The sequence below is a fragment of the Phoca vitulina genome, unplaced genomic scaffold (assembly GCF_004348235.1).
Source record: "Phoca vitulina isolate PV1807 unplaced genomic scaffold, GSC_HSeal_1.0 scaffold21, whole genome shotgun sequence".
In the NCBI taxonomy this organism is placed as follows: domain Eukaryota; kingdom Metazoa; phylum Chordata; class Mammalia; order Carnivora; family Phocidae; genus Phoca; species Phoca vitulina.
In genome coordinates, this window is record NW_022589724.1 from 12,374,539 (window position 1) to 12,394,958 (window position 20,420).

At 35.9% G+C, this 20,420-nt stretch overlaps 1 protein-coding gene across 1 annotated transcript in view; it reads right to left on the reverse strand.

Annotated features, from left to right (window-relative positions):
• SHOC1 (shortage in chiasmata 1) overlaps positions 1-20,420 on the reverse strand; it is an 85,585-nt gene that overhangs the window by 49,838 nt on the left and 15,327 nt on the right. The window contains exons 5-9 of the mRNA XM_032418531.1: positions 13,214-13,376; positions 12,677-12,791; positions 11,115-11,265; positions 9,432-9,533; positions 8,028-8,136 (exon numbers count right to left, since the gene is read on the reverse strand). Coding sequence (XP_032274422.1) covers positions 8,028-8,136; positions 9,432-9,533; positions 11,115-11,265; positions 12,677-12,791; positions 13,214-13,376 — 640 coding nt within the window. The remainder of the gene's footprint in view (positions 1-8,027; positions 8,137-9,431; positions 9,534-11,114; positions 11,266-12,676; positions 12,792-13,213; positions 13,377-20,420) is intronic.

Consider the following 20,420-nt stretch of genomic DNA (forward strand, 5'->3'; position numbering starts at 1 on the left):
TGAGTTTCAATAAGTAGATATATGACTTGTGTGATTAACAGGAATTTTTGATAGTTAAGTAAATGCTTTTAATATCAGATTGAAATTCAAGATTGTACTAATTTCTGCTAGTTTCTCTTTCTGATTGTCAATCTGCCTTAACAGATGAATTAGGGTATGTGGAGTAAAAGAGCACTAAAAAAGACAGTACAGGTCCTGCAAATAAACATCTGCACCTCAGCAAAGGGACTAAAAGTATTTAAACAAATTAGAAGTAGTTTCTGTACTTGTTCCATGAGATTTTTTAGAGTTCGTATCTGATATGGGCAGTTCTGGTTCATGGTAGAGTTTTGTATATCACAGATTTATCCCCCAAATGACACAATTCTTTGCCAGAAGATAAAGGTAATTGGGGCTCTCAATACCAGGCTCCTCCATCGTGTGCTGTGACACCTTCCTGAGACCATTAATAGAAACCTGAGCAGTTAGTGATGAGTTGTTCCAGTTGCTCCCAAATACGCAATAGAAGTCTCCTTTGACACATTAGTCAATCATAGCTAAAAACTCAAAACTCAGTACTCAGCTCCCACAGCATCCATTCTGGGAACAATTCATTAGAGACTTGTAGACTTTCCTGTAATTTTCCTGATAATGTATTATTTTAGGACACATTTAGTTTCAGGGACTACAGTGAAGAAGAAAGAGGCTGTACTGGTTATGCTCCTAGTTTTGTGACTGGTGTAAGAGCAGGGAAATGGAGTGACAATTCCAGGATAGCAGACTAATCTAACTTAGAACACATTAAGTTACATGTATGCCACATGATAAAAGATAGCAACCAAAGCTATCTCAGACTCCACTGGAGGGCAAAGATGCTGGGCCATTAAGCTATACAGTTTTGGCTCAAACTAGATATACAATGATCCAGCCCTGCAATGTTCAATTCTGAGATTACAGACCATTCTGTGCAATAACAATGGGGTATTGAGCAGATTTGTGGATCAATACTTGGTTCTACATGTCTAGTTCCCCAATACCAATACCACATCGACAGGTAAACAAGGTCAGTGGATGTCCTCTGTTAGAGATGGGATGTAATCCCTAGTACTCCTAGGAAAGTAATTTGATAGACAAATCTATTGATGGACCCCTATCCACATTGCCCTGTGATCCTTGGCTACTCCTGGTCAGAGAGCTATGACAATCTTTTAGAAGACCTCATAACAACCCTGAAAAGTATATACTATTAATATCCCAATATTACAGATAAGGAAACTGAGGCACAGGGCAATTAAGGTCCGAGCTGGTAAGTGATACAGCCGGGAAATCTGGCTGTAGTTCAGGGCTCTTAACTACTTATTATGGGCTAAATTCCAATCATATCGAAACCCTAACTTGCAGTGCCTCAGAATGTGACTGTATTTGGATATAGGGCCTTTGAAGAGGTAATTAAGTTAAAATGGGGTGGTTAAGATGGGTGCTAATCCAATACGCACAGGACATTGGGACACAGACATGCATGGAGGATTGTAAGAAGAGAAAAGTAGATGGGGTGCCTGGGTGGCTCAGTTGGTTAAGAGGCTGACTCTAGCTCAGGTCATGATCTTGGGATCCTGGGATAGGGCCCTGCTTCAGTCCCCACGTTGGGCTCCATGCTTAGCAGGGAGTCTGTTTCTCTCTCTCCCTCTGCCCCTCCCCCTGCTCATGCTCTCTTTCTCTCTCTCAAATAAATAAATAAAATCTGAGATAGTCCAAGATGGCAAAGGAGTAGGAGACCTTAGTTTCGTCTGGTCCCAGGAATTCAGCTAGATAGCTATCAAATCATCCTGAACACCTGCAAACTCAAGCGGAGAGCTAAGAAAAGAAAAGCTGCAAATCTACAAATAGAAAAGTGACCACTTTCTGCAAGGTAGGAGGTGCATTGAAGTGAATCCGAGGTGTTATATGGGGAAGATAAACTGCAAGGGGAGGAAGCCTCCATAAGCCGGCACTGGAAAGTGATATAGCAGTGGAGTGCAAAATCAGCACTTTTAGATGTCTGCTCTGGTGAGGGACATCCCTGCCTGAAAGGTGCTCAGGTGGTGAAGTGGGGGTGGAATCCTAGGTGGGACAGTGTGGTCTCAGGATCCCTGGGGTCACAGGAAGACTGGAGGTGCCTGAGTGCAGAAGAGCTCCCACGCATCAGAGCAGGAAAGCCGGATGCAATCAGTGAGCCCAGAAGTGGGCTCTCAGCTCAGGGTTGCCACATACCATGAACCACCACCCGGTTGGGCTCAGCAAGCAGTGGAACCATAGCGAGACCCCCCCTTTCTCCCCTGGCTTAGAGACTCGAAATGGGGTTGCATGCCTCAGATAGAAATGCTTGGTCACAGGCTGGGTGAGCACTACGTGTGGACGGAGACCAGGGAGACAGGAGTGATTGACTGCTTTTCTCTGAGGGCACCCTGAGGGGGTTTTGGCTCTGGGGCTGGAGATTGGGAGGCCGCCATTTTCATTCTCATTCTCTAAAGTGGCACAGAAAACCTTCAGGGAACAAAAGCCACATAGAGCAATCCGGAGCAGCTTGCTTAGCCTGGCCCCCAGTGCAATTCCACCCAGGGCAGACACCTGAGAATCAGTGCAACAGGACCCTCCCCCAGAAGATCAGCAAGAACATCTGGCTAAGACCAAGTTTACCAATCATACAGAACTGCAAAACTCCAGCACTAAGGGATAATAGTATATAGAATTCATGGTTTTTTTGCCCATGATTCTTTAGTCTTTCAATGTTAATTTTTTCTCTTTCTTTTTTCAACCAATTTCTTATTTTATCAACTCTTTTAAAAATATTTTTTAATTTTCATTTTTACAGTTACATTCTATCCTTTCATTGGATTTAATTTTATTTTTGTACATATATAAGTTTTTCTTTCTTTACAGTTTTGGGATGGAGTTTCTTCTAACAAACAGACCAAAATACACCCAGAATCTAGTGTATGGCTCTGTTCTCTTCACCTGTCTGATCATATTCTCTCTTTTTTCTTCTTCTTCTTTTTTTTTTTGTTAAAGTCTTTTTAAATTTTCATCTTTACAGTTATATTCTATCCTTTCAATGTATTTGATTTTATTTTTGTATATATATATAAAAGTTTTTCTTTCTTTACAATTCTGGGATCTAATTTTCTGACAAACAGAGCAAAACAAACACAGGATCCAGTGTATTGCTCTGTTCTGTTCACCTGTCTGATTATAGTCTCTCTCTCTTTTTTTAATTTTAATTTTTTTCTTGGTTTCAGGTCTCTTCTGAATTAGAGAAATTAGAGAATTAGAGAAAAAAATTTTAATTTTTTTTCTTGGTTTCAGTTGATTTGTTTAGTGTATATTTGTCTGGGGTCATTATTGCCATTTTAGTATTTTGTTCTCTCGTTCATTTATTCTTCGGACAGAATGACAAGATGGAAAAACTCACCTCAAAAAAGAGAACAAGAGAGTACTGACTGCCAGGGACCTAATCACTATGGACACAAGTGAGATGTTGGAACTAGAGTTCAGAATAATGATACTAGCTGGCTTGAAAAAAGCATAGAAGACAGTAGGGAATCCCTTTCTGGAGAAATAAAATAACTAAAATCTAATCAAGTTGAAATCAAAAGGCTATTAATGAATGCAACCAAAAATGGAGGCTCTAACTGCTAGGATAAATGAGGCAAAAGAAAAAATTAGTGATATAGAAGACAACATGATGGAGAATAAAGAAGCAGAGAAAAAGAGAGATAAACAACTACTAGATCACAAGGGGAGAATCTGAGAGATAAGTGATACCATAAAGCAAAACAATATTAGAATAATTGGGATCCCAGAAGAAGAGGAAAGAGAGAAGGGGGGAAGGTATATTGGAGCAAATTATAGCAGAGAACTTCCCTAATCTGGGGAAGGAAATAGGCATTCAAGTCGAGGAGGCAGGAGAACCCCCCTCAAAATCAATAAAAATAAGTCAACACCCCGACATATAATAGTGAAACTCGCAAATCTCACAAAGAGAAAATCCTGAAAGCAGCTCGGGACAAGAAGTCTGTAACCTACAAGAGTACAAACATTAGACTGGCAGCAGACCTAGCCACAGAGACCTGGCAGGCCAGAAAGGACTGGCATGATATATTCAGGGTGCTAAATGAGAAAAATATGCAGCCAAGAATACTTTATTCAGCTAGGCTGTCATTCAAAATAGGAGAGATAAAAAGCTTCCAGGACAAACAGAAACTATAAAGAATTTGTGATCACTAAACCAGCCCTGCAGGAAATTAAAAGTGATCTTTTAAGTGAAGAGAGAGCCCAAAAGTAACATAGACCAGAAAGGAACAAAGACAATAAACAGAAACAGTGACTTTACAGGTAATACAATGGCACTAAATTCACATCTTCCAATAGTTACTCTGAATGTAAATGAGCTAAATGCCTCAATCAAAAGACACAGGGTATCAGATTGGATAAAAAAAGCAAGACCCATCGATATGCTTTCTGCAAGAGACCCATTTTAGACCCCAAGATACCGCCAGATTGAAAGTGAGGGGGTGGAAAACCATTTATCATGTTAATGGACATCAAAAGAAAGCTGGGGTGGCAATCCTTTTATCAGACAAATTAGATTTTAAACCAAAGACTGTAATAAGAGGAGGAAGGACACTATATCATAATTAAAGGGTCTATCCAACAAGAAGATCTAACAATTGTAAATATTTATGCCCCTAACATGGGAGCAGCTAATTACATAAACCAACTAATAACAAAATTAAAGAAACACATTGATAATAATACAATAATCGTAGGGGACTTTAACACCCCTCTCACTGCAATGGACAATCATCTAAGCAGATCAACAGGGAAACAAGAGCTTTGAATGACACATTGGACCAGATGGGCTTCACAGATACATTCAGAGCATTCCATCTTAAAGCAACAGAATACACATTCTTCTCGAGTGCACATGAAACACTCTCCAGAATAGATCACATCCTGGGTCACAAATCAAGTCTCAACTGGTACCAAAAGATTGGGATCATTCCCTGCATATTTTCAGACCACAATGCTTTGAAACTTGAACTCACTTACAAGAAGAAATTTGGAAAGAACTCAAATACATGGAAGCCAAAGAGCATCCTACTAAAGAAGGAACAGGTCAACTAGGAAATTAAAGAAGAATTTAAAAAATTCATGGGGGGCGCCTGGGTGGCTCAGTTGGTTAAGCAACTGCCTTCAGCTCAGGTCATGATCCTGGAGTCCCTGGATCGAGTCCCGCATCGGGCTCCCTGCTTGGCAGGGAGTCTGCTTCTCCCTCTGACCCTCCCTCCTCTCATGTGCTCTCTCTCATTCTCTCTCTCTCTCAAATAAATAAATAAAATCTTTAAAAAAAAAATTCATGGGAACATGAAAATGAAAACACAACTGTTCAAAACCTTTAGGATGCAGCAAAGGCAGTCCTAAGAGGGAAGTATGTAGCAATAAAAGACTTTCTCAAGAAACAAGAAAGGTCTCAAATATACAACCTAACCTTACACCCTAAAGGAGCTGGAGAAAGAACAGCAAATAAAGCCTAAACCCAGCAGGAGAAGAGAATCAATAAAGATTAAAGCAGAAATCAATGAAATAGAAACCAAAAGAACAGTAGAACAGATCAATGAAACTAGGAGCTGGTTCTTTGAAAGAATTAGTAAGATTAATAAACCCTTGGCCAGACTTATGGAAAGAAAAGAGAAAGGACCCAAATAAATAAAATCATGAATGAAAGAGGAGAGATCACAACCAACACCAAAGAAATACAATTATAAGAACATATTATGAACAACTATATGCCAACAAATTAGGCAATGAATCATTGAGCACTATATCAAAAACTAATGATGTACTATATGTTGGCTAACTGAACATAATAAAAAAAAGAAATGAAAGTAAAAAAAAAGAAAAATAAATCAAATAAACTATGACATCTGAGACAACTGGAAAAAAAAGAAGATATGGTATATATATATATATATATATATATATATATATATATATACAATGGAATACTACTAAGCCATCAAAAAATGAAATCTTGCCATTTGCAACACATGGATGGAACTAAGAGGGCATTACGCTAAGTGAAATAAGTCAATCAGAAAAAGACAAATATCATATGATCTCACTCCTATGTGGAATTTAAGAAACAAAACAGAGGAGCATGGGGGAAGGGAGGGAAAAATAGAACAAGATGAAATCAGAGAGGGAGACAAACCATAAGAAACTCTTAATCATAGGAAACAAACAGGGTTGCTGGAGGGGAGGGGGTAAGGGAATGGGGTAACTGGGTGATGGACATTAAGGAGGGCATGTGATATAATGAGCATTGTGTAGTGTGTAAGACTGATGAATCACTGACCTCTACCTCTGAAACTAATAATACATTGTACGTTAACTAATTGAATTAAAATTTAAAAATTAAAAAAAGAAAAAGAAAAAATAAAGCTCAAATAAATAAATAAAATCTTTAAAGAACAAAAAAAGAAGAGAAAGGTAGAAGACAGTTACCTAAGATGAAGCCAAGAAAAGACATTTCATAATGAATCCAACCCTGCTAATACCTTAATCTTAAGACTTCTAGCCTCCAGACTGTGAATAAATAAATTTAAATTTATTTACCATAGACTGGGTGTTTAAGCCATTCAGTCTATGGTATTTGTTAAGGCAGCCTGAGCAAACGAATATACCACTACACTGTCTTTCGTAGCAGTGAGTGCCAATGGAGGCAGTACCCTTGGCAGGTATCCAATGGCAAGATCCTAAGCAAATAGTTGTAGTGCCAGAATCTTCACAATTTGTCAAGTTGCTTATTTTTAATGGTAACATGTTCACATTCAAAATACTAAAACTATAAAAGAACTGGCTCTATCACTTACTAGCTCCCATATTGCCAGGTCCCAGTTCCCTTCCAGACACAACCAAAGCTACCTGATTCTTGTGTGTCTTTCTAAAGATATTCCATAAATATAAAAACAAGGATGTACAAATGGCCAATAGACACATGAAAAAAATGTTCAACATCACTCGGCATCAGGCAAATACAAATCAAAACCACAATGAGATACCACCTTACACTGGTTAGAATGGCTAAAATTAATTACAACAGATGTTGGCAGGGATGCAGAGAAAGTGGAACCCTCTCACACTGTTGGTGAATGCAAGCTGGTGCAGCCACTCTGGAAAACAGTACAGAGGTTCCTCAAAAAGTTGAAAACAGAGCTACACTATGACCCAGCAATTGCACTACTGGGTATTTACCCCAAAGATACAAATGTAGTGATCCAAAGGGGGACCTGCACCCCAATGTTTATAGCAGGAATGTCCACAATAGCCAAACTATGGAAAGAGCCCAGATGTCCATTGACAGATAAATGGATAAAGAAGATGTGGTATATATATACAATGGAATACTACTCGGCCATCAAAAAAATGAAATCTTATCATTTGCAATGAGATGGATGGAACTAGAGGGCATTATGCTAAGTGAAATAAGTCAATCAGAGAAAGACAATTATCATATGATTTTACTCCTATGTGGAATTTAAGAAACAAAACAGAGGAGCATGGGGAAAGGGAGGGAAAAATAGAACAAGATGAAATCAGAGAGGAAGACAAACCATAAGAAACTCTTAATCATAAGAAACAAACTGAGGGTTGCTGGAGGGGAAGGGGAAAAGGGAATGGGGTGGCTGGGTGCTGAACATTAAGGAGGGTACATGATGTAATGAGCACTGTGTATTATATAAGACTAATGAATCACTGACCTCTACCTCTGAAACTAATAATATGCTATATGTTAATTAATTGAATTTAAATTTAAAAAATAGTATTAAAAATTTTTTTAAAGTATGTATATATATATTCATATATTCTATTTGCTTACTATAGACATTGTCCTCTCTTACATTTTTTTTCACAGAGGTATCTTGTAAATTGCCTTTATATGGAGGGATTTAATTAAGGACTAGTTATTCTGAATTGCAATTTGAGTTCTAGCTATAATCTTTACTTACATTTTACAAATAGGAGAAAATGGAAATGTCTGAAGTCCTGTACATAATGAAGTCATGGAAGAATGTTGGTTTGTTAGATGTAGATGAGTTAATGGCATTTCTAACTCTACTAGAATACAAAAAGTTTAAAAAATAATTAATTACATAAACATTGAATAAAATTAAGTATAGTTTAGAACTTTTTATGAGCAACTATGATGTTGATCATTCTGCTACAACAAAGATTTTCAATAAAAAGACATTTCAGTTACTTGAAATACAAAATAACAGTTTTAAATTTCCATCTAAGGAATTACACATATGTCACATGCTATCTCAACAGTGATAGTGGTGATTTTTAAAAAATACATTGACAACTAAACTTTATTGTTTACTGTATGATATAAATTCTAAGAGTTTTATGTGAAATAATGCTTTCAATTCTGACAACTTATGTTGTCAGTACTTAGGAGACAGTACTATTTTTATCTTCATACTAATATTGGTGATGTTAAGTAAATAGTATTAATGGAGACTAATTCTTCATCTTAGTAAGTCTGGGTGGCCCAGCACAGAGTTACATATTTATAGAGTGGGCTTGAGAAACTGAAACTAATTTATTCATAAGTAGTTAGTGTGTTTCTATCACTTTCATAAATAAAGCAATAAACTTCCAAATAGATGATAAATGTGATTCGATTATAAATGTAACTAAAGGAGCACCTGGTTGGCTCAGTCGGTTAAGCGTCTGACTCTTGATTTTGGCTCAGGTCATGATCTCAGGGTTGTGAGATTAGGCTCCACACTGGGCGTTGGAGCCTGTTTAAGATTCTTTCTCTCCCTCTCTCTCTGTCTACCTCCCCCTACCACCACTAAAATAAATAAATAAATAAACAAATAAATAAAATACATGTAACTAAATAATAGTATCATCAACATAGTTAAGAAGCAACACAACTTGGCATTACAGTGGAACAAAAGATGATTCAGAGTCCAAATCTGGTATGACAATAACAGTAACAGTAATGATAGGATTGCGTTGGGTGATTAAAAAGTTAAATTTACAAAAGTGTAACAAGGGTCAGCAAGATTACTAATACTGAGATAAAATATAAAACTTTATTTACTGAACTATAATATTATGATTTCTGATTTTAATATTAATGCTATTTCCTCCATTCCTTTTCCTCAATCTTTGTAGCTCTCTGTATATTATTCCGTTTTGATACTAGAAGGATAATGAGTTACTGATAGTAACGAATGTAAATGGACAGATATGAGAAAAAAATGACAACTTGGATTGCAATAATCAAATTTTAAACATGAAAACTGTCTCATAGTAGACCTTCCATGTGAATGTATTGTACTTTTACATCAGATATGGGTAACCACTGATAAACTCAATGATTTATCCAAAATTTCTACCTGGTTCACTGTACTCTGGTTCACAATAGCTTTGAATGGCCAAAATCTCTGTGCAGCTGCATTTTATATCCTCAATGTCAATTCCATGCTTGGTAGTAAGATCTGAAAAGAAAAGAAAGTCTACTATCAGCATAAGTACTACTGTATCAGTTTTTTGGTAATGTTGTCCGTTCCTCTGTGGCAATGACTGTTTTATTTAGTATACCATCAGAGTGAACTGAAGGCTGGGAGTGTACCACCACAGTCCTTCAGTAAAGTCATGTGTCCTTTATATTAGCATTCATGGATCTGTGTCCTGCTAATAAGCCAATGGGTCACCCTGCAGTTTTAAGCTCTGCTATATTTACAAGTTCTGGTATGAATTTGATCAACTTACTCAGGCTGACTTTTCATTCCCTTGCTTTGACTTGTAGGCTAATCAGTAATTCACTTGATTTAGTCTTGTCTATAAGAATTCCTTCAGGTTTGTGGTCTAGTAATGGCAAGCATCCCTCTTCTCAATGGATATCATAAATCTCCCTTCACTCCTCCCTAATATATATCTTTGATGATTTCAACTGGAATTTATAAAAGGATAGTTAAATATTTGGGCTTCAATTGTCATTAGAAAGAATTCAACAATATTTACTAAGTCTAACTGGGATAAAAGCTTCTACATTTTAGGTTATGATTCCCCCAGTCATCTGATTCCATGAATCATAACCTCACTCTGAGCTTCTCCATATCTAACTAAAGTCAGCACAGAAGTTGTTAGTGCTTTGTCATTGTTTATAAGAAAACAACTTTAAAAAATTAGTAGTCATAGGTGATTTAGTTTATTTGTATAATTATCTTGAAATGGTTAATTTTAGAGACGTTTTAAGTTTGTAGTTACATAAGTTAACATATATATATATACATATATATGTTAAGTTATAAAGAGAAAGACAATGAGAAAAGAGTCTCATCGACAATTAATTGTGAGATTTCAACATGTAACCTGAAGAACACTTCTTTTTTTAAATTAAAAAAAATTTTTTTAATTTAATTTAATTTTATTATGTTAGTCACCATACATCATTAGTTTTTTTTTTTTTAAAGATTTTTATTTATTTATTTGAGAAAGAGAGAGAGAGAATGAGAGGGAGAGAGCATGAGGTGGGTAGGGTCAGAGGGAGAAGCAGACTCCCTGCTGAGCAGGGAGCCCAATGTGGGACTCGATCCCGGGACTCCAGGATCATGACCTGAGCTGAAGGCAGTCGCTTAACCAACTGAGCCACCCAGGTGCCCCATCATTAGTTTTCGATGTAGTGATCTATGAATTCATTGTTTTCATATAACACCCAGTGCTCCATACAGTATGTGCCCTCCTTAATACCCATCACCGGGCTAACCCATCCCCACACCCCTAACTTCTTAAAAAACTGGAGGTTTAGAAAACAGTTTATTTTTTTTTTTTTTTTTAAAGATTTTATTTATTTATTCATGAGAGACAGAGAGAGAGAGAGAAGCAGGCTCCCAAGGAGCAGGGAGCCCGATGTGGGACTCGATCCCAGGACCCTGGGATCATGACCTGAGCCGAAGGCAGACGCTTAACCATCTGAGCCACCCAGGCGCCCTAGAAAACAGTTTAATCAACATATTTTTATAACAAACATTATTAAGTAGTTTTTACAAGTAATAGATTTTTAAATTTATTCTCACCCATTCTGAAAAGCTTTTCATTTTCATCTGTATAATTTATTATTTCTGGCATTAAGTTTAAGGATTCCTTCAGTTTGGAGAGTGATGGAATATCAACTTCTTGTTTGGGGCTTGTAGGTATTAAGAATTCACACTCAGGCAAAATTGATGGCTGAAATAGTATAAGTAAAAGAAGCTTTTAGGGAAGTTTCCAGATAAATATTTCTAGACTTATAAACATAGATAATTTGTTTAATTGGTGTATCAAATTTTAAACTAAACATTCAAAATTTTTTATGTTATGAAAACATTTAAAAAAAAACAGAGGTATAGTAGTAAAAAAATATATTACAAGCAATGTTCTGAGTAATGTCCTTTATGGCCACTAATTACACTAGTGATGTACAGTATCCTAGATGCAAAAATATCTTCTTTTGGGCTAATAACAAATTTTTAAACTTCTGAATTAAAAATAATCACTGCAGTAGGTAAGAGATGGTTAATGGGGAGAAATAAAAAGGGTAGATGAAATGGAATGGATCTTCACTACACTCCATTAAATATGCTTCTCTTTCATTCCTACAGAACTAGACTCTACGTGCATAATTCTCAGAGCTAATAGGTGAGGGAGAGGGGGACTAGAGAAAAGGGGCTAATAAGTGAATTAATACTGTCACCATGTGTGTGAGTTGTTTTTTTTTTTTTTTACCATGTGTGTTAAAATTTTTATTTGTAAGGAAACCCTTTAAATGCCTTAAGATATCTATATCTGTGTCTGTATCTATATCAATATCTACAACTATATCTATCTCCTTTGAATGTTTTAAGAAAAGCCCCAAATGTGAAATATTTTCAGTTGTCTCAAAAAAATGTTTAAAGTAACTTTGTAAATGCATCTAATCTATGTGGGCCTAGTTTTTCAAGTTTGTTAAACTGCAAAAAGTTATTTGCACTCTCAACTGCTAAAATTCTTTACACACTAATATCATAATAACAATTTTGTGTGCTATTACAACTGTACGCTAAAAAAGAGGGGCTGCCTTTGAGGAATTTGATCTTTAATATGCAAAGATGCTATCTTCCTTATTAACCACTGGCAGCATCTAAAATGAAGTCTCAGACCATCTTTATTCTTACTACTTCAATGAGATCCCTTCTCTTACATAATGTAAGTGCTGTTTTGTGTATAACTCACAAATAAAAATAAACATTTCTAGCTCTGATTTCCAATTTTTTAACTAGAATATGACCACTTAATGTCCTATACCAGGTAGATTTATTAACATCATTAAGAGACGTTTTTAAATTCACTATACCTGGGCTGCACAACAGCCCAGTTCAATCAGAATATATCTGAGTAGGACCCAGGCGCTTCAGTATTTTATTAAAACTCTCCAAGTAATTCCAATGTGTAGCCAAGGTTTAGAACCACTATCTTAAAGTAAATTTGACTTCATTATTGATATATTCAACGCACTCATTACCAAGTCTTTTTTAACTTGACATTAGTAGATGGTCAATGCATATTACTAAAATTATAAATTACTAACTTTTGTAAAACTATTACTGAAAGCAAGTATTACAGTTTGATTTAAACCTACTGTATCTTCTAGCTTTTCCTGACTAAAGTTCTCTTTATCCATGTAAAAATCTTCTTCCATTAGACCTTTCAAATCTTCTTGAAAAGAGAAACATTCCCTTAACAACAAAAAAAAATAAACATTAAATTAGTGTTCACTAAAAGCAAGGTACATACTAAATGTAGCCAAATTAAATAATAATTTAATACAATGATTAAAACTGGAATTGATGTAAAGCAATGATAATATATTATTATTGATAACATCTAGACTTTTGAGCATACAAAGAATATTTTCTTCTTTAAAAATATTTACATCAGGGGCACCTGGGTGGCTCAGTCGTTAATCGTATGCCTTCAGCTCAGGTCATGATCCCAGGGTCCTGGGTTCGAGCCTCTCATCGGGCTCCCTGCTCAGCAGGAAGCCTGCTTCTCCCTCTCCCACTGCCCCTGCTTGTGTTCCTTCTCCCACTTTGTCTCTCTCTGTCAAATAAATAAATAAAATATTAAAAAAAAATATTTACATCGGACAATTAAGTACCTGAAGAAATTAGCTTCTGTGAAGATCTGTCCTTTGAAATCTAAAATGGGGTCCTTTACCAAAAATAGTTTTATCCTACTCAACAAAGTATGCAAAGTTGGTAGCTGACTTTTATAGGCCATCAAGTTATTTAAAAAAATTATTTCTTCATCAATAGACAAATCTGAAAATAAAAGAAATGTAAAGGAATAAGAAAAAAATCTAAAAGTTACACAAAGAGATCTTGATAGTTACTGCAGTCAGCCATTCAAACACACTTTAAATTCTTTAGTTCATTGTGTATATAAAGCATGCTGCATAGGATTAGCATATAGATAGAAGCTCAATAAATTTTAGTATTACTTAGTACACTGACTAGTAACCAAATATCCTGAAAGAGTTGTAATGGTTCATTTTCTTTTCAACTAAGATTAGTTTAATCAATGGAGTAAAATATCTTGCAGCCTTATGCTTCAAAACAACCAGGGGTAGCCTAAGCAAAGTTGTAAAGAAATAAAAGCATTTGACTTTTATGGAACCTAGTCTTTTCTTTGCATCATTTTACCTCTTAAAGTCTCTAATTCATCCCTAGAGACTCTGAGATGTAGGGAAAGGAGATGGTCTACAAAACCTACAAATGAGATCAATTCGGATTCTATCATTGTAATGACAAAAAAAAAAAAAAAATTGTTTCTATTGTAAAATAGAAATAAAACTTTCATTGTAAAATTGATTACAATGAAAGTTATATGGCAAAGTATCTACTTAAGAAGTGTGATACATCTTATACATTAGGAAACACTACTGCCAAGGGGTAATTGCTGGAATAAATTTCTCCTGTTTATCCCCACCCTACTATGTTCAGGTTACTTTAGAATCTTAGCCAACTGTGTCAGTGCTTTAACAGTTTCTGAGCCAAGGGAGAAAACATAAAACCTGCTCCCATTCTTCAATAAGCTCCTGAGTGGAAAGAAGAAAAGGAAAATATAAGTTCAGATGAGGAACTGCTCAGAAAGCCAAACTCCCCAAAGCAAAAGCTACATTGAAGAGGGAGCAACAACTTCTTGTTCTGGGTAGTAACCTTTCAGTTAAGTAAATTTAGAATGGCATGAGAGAGGAATAGCATGGAGTGATGTCTCCCATGACCAATTACATCATTGGTATGCATATGTTTAATAAATATGTGGTGTTAAGCAGGCAGCCAGGAAACACCCCTTTGCCTGGTGTTACCTTGAAATGCCAACAGAGAACTTGTTCCGTAAGCTAGCCTCCTAAGAGATTACTTATCTGAACCTGCTAAGTTCCTGATAATTTTGTGGCCAAGAGCTTCCCATGACAAATTTGGCACAGTTCTTTTATATACCAAAGAGAGCTAGCCAATCAATTCCATATCTAAACAGGGCTTATGTGAGACAATTAAAGATGGTTCATTTGTACATCCACTCTGAAAGTATTAATGAAGTCATATTAATAGTAAAAACCCAAACAGCATTTATTTATATCCCTGTTTCCACCTTCCACTTCCAAACACAGGTCCTCTAGCCATCTTCCCTTCCTACAGGCTCATCCTAGTATTTCTGCAAGTCCAAGGTAACAAACATCTATCAGTTATGAGAGCTTGTTTTCCAACCACCCATTTTTGATAGAGCCGCTTGAGGGCAGCATCACACCACAACCAATGTTCTTTGTAACTACACAAAAGTTGTTTTATGAAGGGTGCTAATTCCTTATATTCTTAAGGTTATACAACACTTCCTGGAGTTCTTACTTTATTACAGCTCTTCTATTACCAACACAGATATGAGGAGATTGTTCTCTATTGTAAAGAAGTGTTAAATTGTTACAAAGAGGCAAAATTTTACTATGAAGAGAAACAGAAAATAGAGGTCTACTGACAGGAAAGACAAGTTTATTCTTGGCAGAAGATTCCTATGTCTACCTAGAAAACCCAAGGTAACTAAGTGAAAACAAATAAAGGCGTTCACTAGGTGTCTGATAAAAAATTTATAAAATCTCTGGTTTTCAAACATACATAAACACCCCCAAAATTAATGGAAAAATTCATTCATAATGGTAACAAGTATACAGACATCAAGGGATCAACATAACAAAAACGTACAGATAGCATATGCAGGAAACTACAAAACTTTAATGAGGGCCATTTAAAAAAACTGAATAAAAGGCAAGATAAACCATCCTGGCTAGTAAGACTGACTATAGTAAAAAAAAAAAAAAAAAAAGTAAAAAAACACAATGACATTTCAATTTCCCAAGAGATCTGTTTTGGAACTTGAAAAACTGATTTGCTGAAAGTAAATCTAGAAGAATAAAAATGTGAGACTACGGGAAAAAATTTAATAACAAAAAAGAAGAGACTATTTATAAATGTTATAATTACAGGTATGATACAATAATAGACAAATCAATAGAACAAAACAGAAAATCCAGAAACACTCTAACGTGGGTAAGGATTTAGCATATTTTCTAAGTGGCTTTTCTAATCAGTAGAGAAAGGAAAGACTATTCCATAAATGATATTGAGATGACTGCCAAAACATTTGGAAAAAATATTTTTTATCCTTACTTTTAAACATATAGCAAAGTCTTAAGGAAAAACTTAAAGAAAATATGAATAAATATTTATCTAATTTAAAGAAGAATTTTCTAAGTATAAAAGCAATGAAAGAAACCTTAAAGGAAAACATTGATGGGACTGGTTAGTTTTAAATTAAAGATTAAATATATATTTGACATACACAGATAAAATATAAGAATAGAAAAATAGATAAAAGAATCATTTCACAAAATAAAAATATGCAAATGGCCAGTAAGCATGAATAATTTTATTTACTTATTTACTTATTTATTTATTTATTTATTTGACAGAGTGAGAGATAGCGAGAGCAGGAACACAAGCAGGGGGAGTGGGAGAGGGAGAAGCAGGCTTCCTGCCGAGCAGGGAGCTCGATGTGGGACTTGATCCCAGGACCCTGGGATCATGACCTGAGCCGAAGGCAGACGCTTAACGACTGAGCCACCCAGGTGCCCTCGCATGAATAATTTTTTTAAAAGATCTCATTTATTCATTATTTATTGAGAGAGAGAGAGAGTGTGCGAGGACACACCAGTGCGAGGGGGCGTGGAGGGCAGAGGGAGAGGGAGAGTAAGAGAAGCTCTTGCAGACTCCCTGCCCAGGGTGGAGCCCCATTCAGGGCTTGGTTCCACGACCCTGAGATCATGACCCGAGCCAAAATCAAGAGTTGGATGTTCAACCAATGAGCCACCCAGGCAACCCAAACATGAATAATTTTTAAAATCCAAGTAAAAACATAATTTTTGCCCATCATATTGGGCAAAATGTATTAACACAATAGCAGTAGTAATATATCCAATGATGATAAGGCTGGTGTGAACAGGATATTCTCATATCATGCTAGTGGACGTATATACAGTTAAAAGAAATATCAAATAATTCCATTTCCATGAATTTAGTCTATGGAAAGAACTGGAAATGGAAGCATACAAATTTATGTCCATATTTGCAATAAAAACATTAGTGTTCTCAAATTGGGAAATGTATGATACATACATAAGATTTAAAACTGCAGTCATTAAAAGCCATGCTTTCGAAGACAAGCATATGGTGAGATGTTCCCAAGATAATGTTAACATTTAAAAATAAGATAATGCAGACACAATATGATCCCAATAGTAAAATGATTTATGTTTAGATTATAGGTTTGGAAGTTTTTAATAAAGGGACATCCTACATATTTAGGATGTATATATCTTAATAGATGTAGAAAACATTAATAAAATTTCAGTTCTCATTCATGATCAAAAGCTCTTAGCAAACTCAGAACAGAAAGAGCTTCCTCAACCCAATAAAGGAAATTCTTCCAACATTTAACCATTGAAACTGATGTAAACATTATAAATGATTCACCATTGAAATGATATTTACATCATTTTTAATGATGAAATGTTAAAGTATTTCCTTTACTGTCAAGAACAAGACGAGGATGGCAACATAACTGCTTCTATTAAACAATGTACTGTAGGTCCTAGTCAGCACACACACACAAAGACATAAATGTTGTAAAGGAAGAAACAGATGGCCAACAAAATCACTGTCTTAAAGAGACATCTGTACTCCCACTGCAGCATTATTCACAACAGCCAAGGTGTGGAAACCATGTAAGTGTCTGTCCACAGATAAATGGATAAAAAACGTGTTGTAAGGAAAAGATGTTATACACACAGACACAAGAAAATATTGTTCAACCTTAAAAAAGAAGGAAATCCTGCCATTTGCAATATGGATGAACATGGAGGACATTTTGCTAAGTGAAATAAACCAGGCAGAGAACAACAAATATTGCATGGTATCACTTGTATGTGGAATCTAAGGGGGAAAAAAGTAGAACTCATGAAAACAGAGAATAGAATGGTGGTTGCCAGGGACTGGGGCTGCGCTGTGGGGAAATAGGGAGAGGTTGGTAAAACGGTACAAACTTGCAGTTATAAGATGAATAAGGTGTGAGGATCTGATGTATAAAATGGTGACTATAGTTGATATTACTGCAGTGTATAACTGAAATTTGCTAAGAAAATAGAACTTAAGTGTTTTTACCAAAAAAAAAAAAGGTAAATATGTGAAGTGATGGATGTGTTAATTCAATGATGTGAATCTTTTACGATGAATATGTATATAAAATCACCACATTGTACACCTTAAATATATTTAAAAAAAGGAAAAAACATGTGGGTGGTTGAAGTCAAAGGACTGCTGCTTTTTATTATAAATTTTGAGTAATTATTTGATTCTCTAAACTGCATGTACAATTTTCTTTTAATTAAAAATAAAGGGATGCCTGAGTGACACAGTCAGTTAAACATCTGACTCATTTCGGCTCAGGTGGTCATCTCAGAGTGGTGGGATCGAGCCTTGTGATGGGCTCTGTGCTCAGCTCAGAGTCTGCTTAAGACTCTCTCTGCCCCTCTCCTCTCTCTCTCAAACAAATTAATAAATCTTAAAAAAAATAATAAAAGTTAAATTAAAAATAAAGCTACATTTGCATTTGCTTATATATTCCTTGGAATCTGAATGGATATTCATAAAATAATTACATTTATTGACAAATATGTGAATGTTGTAGAAATATTAGTACATATCAACAAACCAATAAATAAAAGAAAAAAATTTTTTACAGATTTGATTGATTTATTTGAGAGAGAATGAGCAAAAGAGAGAGAGAGCATGAGCACTGGGGGAGGAGCAGAGGGAGAGGGAGAAGCAGAGTCCCCGCTGAGCAGGGAGCCTGACACTGGGCTTGATCCCAGGACTACAGGATCATGACCTGAGCTGAAGACAGACACTCAACCAACTGAGCCACCCAGATGCCCCACAATAAAAGAAAATTACCCACTGTTTTTATATCTTAAAGAAATATGTTTTGAAATTAACTTATAATTTAGTAATTAACTACATTTAAGACAGAAAATTTATAGTATCAATTGAATTTCAAAACATAATGCATTCCTTTGGATATAGACACTGAGACCAAAGTATCTATAAATCTGGCAGCAATCAATACAGCTGCAAAGACAATAAATGAAATTGCAAATCTAAATGTATAAAATGATGTCTAATGACACAGGACCCCTAAGGAAATACAGGATACGGACAATTTATATGTATTTAGGAAACTCAAGCATATTCAGTGAATAGTAGTTAAGGAAGCTTCTGACTCTGGTTGATGATAGATATTATGAGGTTTGCCAATAACGGCTCCTGGTTTTCCACATTAATAATAATAGCTATGTTTGGATATCTGTTATTTTTTATAAACTATCTCATTACATGTACAAATATATTAGTTGATCCCCACAAACATTTTTATAAGAAATTAGAAGTTAAAAGAAATTCTAGAAGAAAATTGAAAACCATAAAATTTTTAATAACTGTCCTCAAATTGCACCACTGTTTCAGAGTAGATTTGGACTATGATCAAATTTTCATTTGGACTATGATCAAATTCAGATTATTCCTAATATATCATGTTCTCAAGTTTAGTCTTTATTCTTTCTTAAATATTTTATTTATTTATTTTTAGAGAGAGAAAGAGAGTGCATGAGCGAGCGGGAGTAGGGGCAGAGGGAGAGAAAGAGGGAGAGAAGCGAATCCTTGCGCAGAGCCAGGCCTGGGGCTCCATCTCACAACCCCAAGATCATGACCTGAGGCGAAATCAAGAGACAGATCTACTCAACAAACTGAGCTCTCCAGGTGCCCTTCAAGTTTAGCCTTTATTTTTTTTTATTTTTTAAAATTTATTTTTATTTTTATTTTTTTTAAAGATTTTATTTATTTATTTGACAGAGAGAGACACAGCGAGAGAGGGAACACAAGCAGGGGGAGTGGGAGAGGGAGAAGCAGGCTTCCTGCTGAGCAGGGAGCCTGATGTGGGGCTCAATCCCCGGACCCCGTGATCATGACCCAAGCCGAAGGCAGATGCTTAACAACTGAGCCACCCAGGCGCCCCTGAAGTTTAGTCTTTAATTTAATCTCTCACTCTTTCATCTCAAACTAAGAGGGATTTAACTCTATGTCATCACACACCTATATGCCAACACAAAAAATTTTATACACAATTTGTATATTTACATAAAAACAGCCGTAAAAGAACCAAATTATTATATATTCTATATCTATTAGATTATCATAGCTGATGCTATAGCGTATCTTAAACTTTTTTTTAATAAACATATAATGTATTATTTGTTTTGGGGCACAGGTCTGTGATTCATCAGTCTTACACAATTCACAGCGCTCACCATAGCACATACCCTCCCCAGTGTCCATCACCCAGCCACCCTATCCCACCCACCCACCTCCACTCCAGCAACCCTCAGTTTGTTTCCTGAGATTAAGAATCTCTTATGGTCGGGGCGCCTGGGTGGCTCAGTCGTTAAGCGTCTGCCTTCGGCTCAGGTCATGATCCCAGGGTCCTGGGATCGAGCCCCACATCGGGCTCCCTGCTCAGTGGAAAGCCTGCTTCTCCCTCTCCCACTCCCCCTGCTTGTGTTCTCTCTCTTGCTGTGTCTCTCTCTGTCAGATAAATAAATAAAATCTTTAAAAAAAAAAAAAGAATCTCTTATGGTTTGTCTCCCTCTCCGGTTTAGTCTTGTTTCATTTTTCCCTCCCTTCCCCTATGACCCTCTGTCTTGT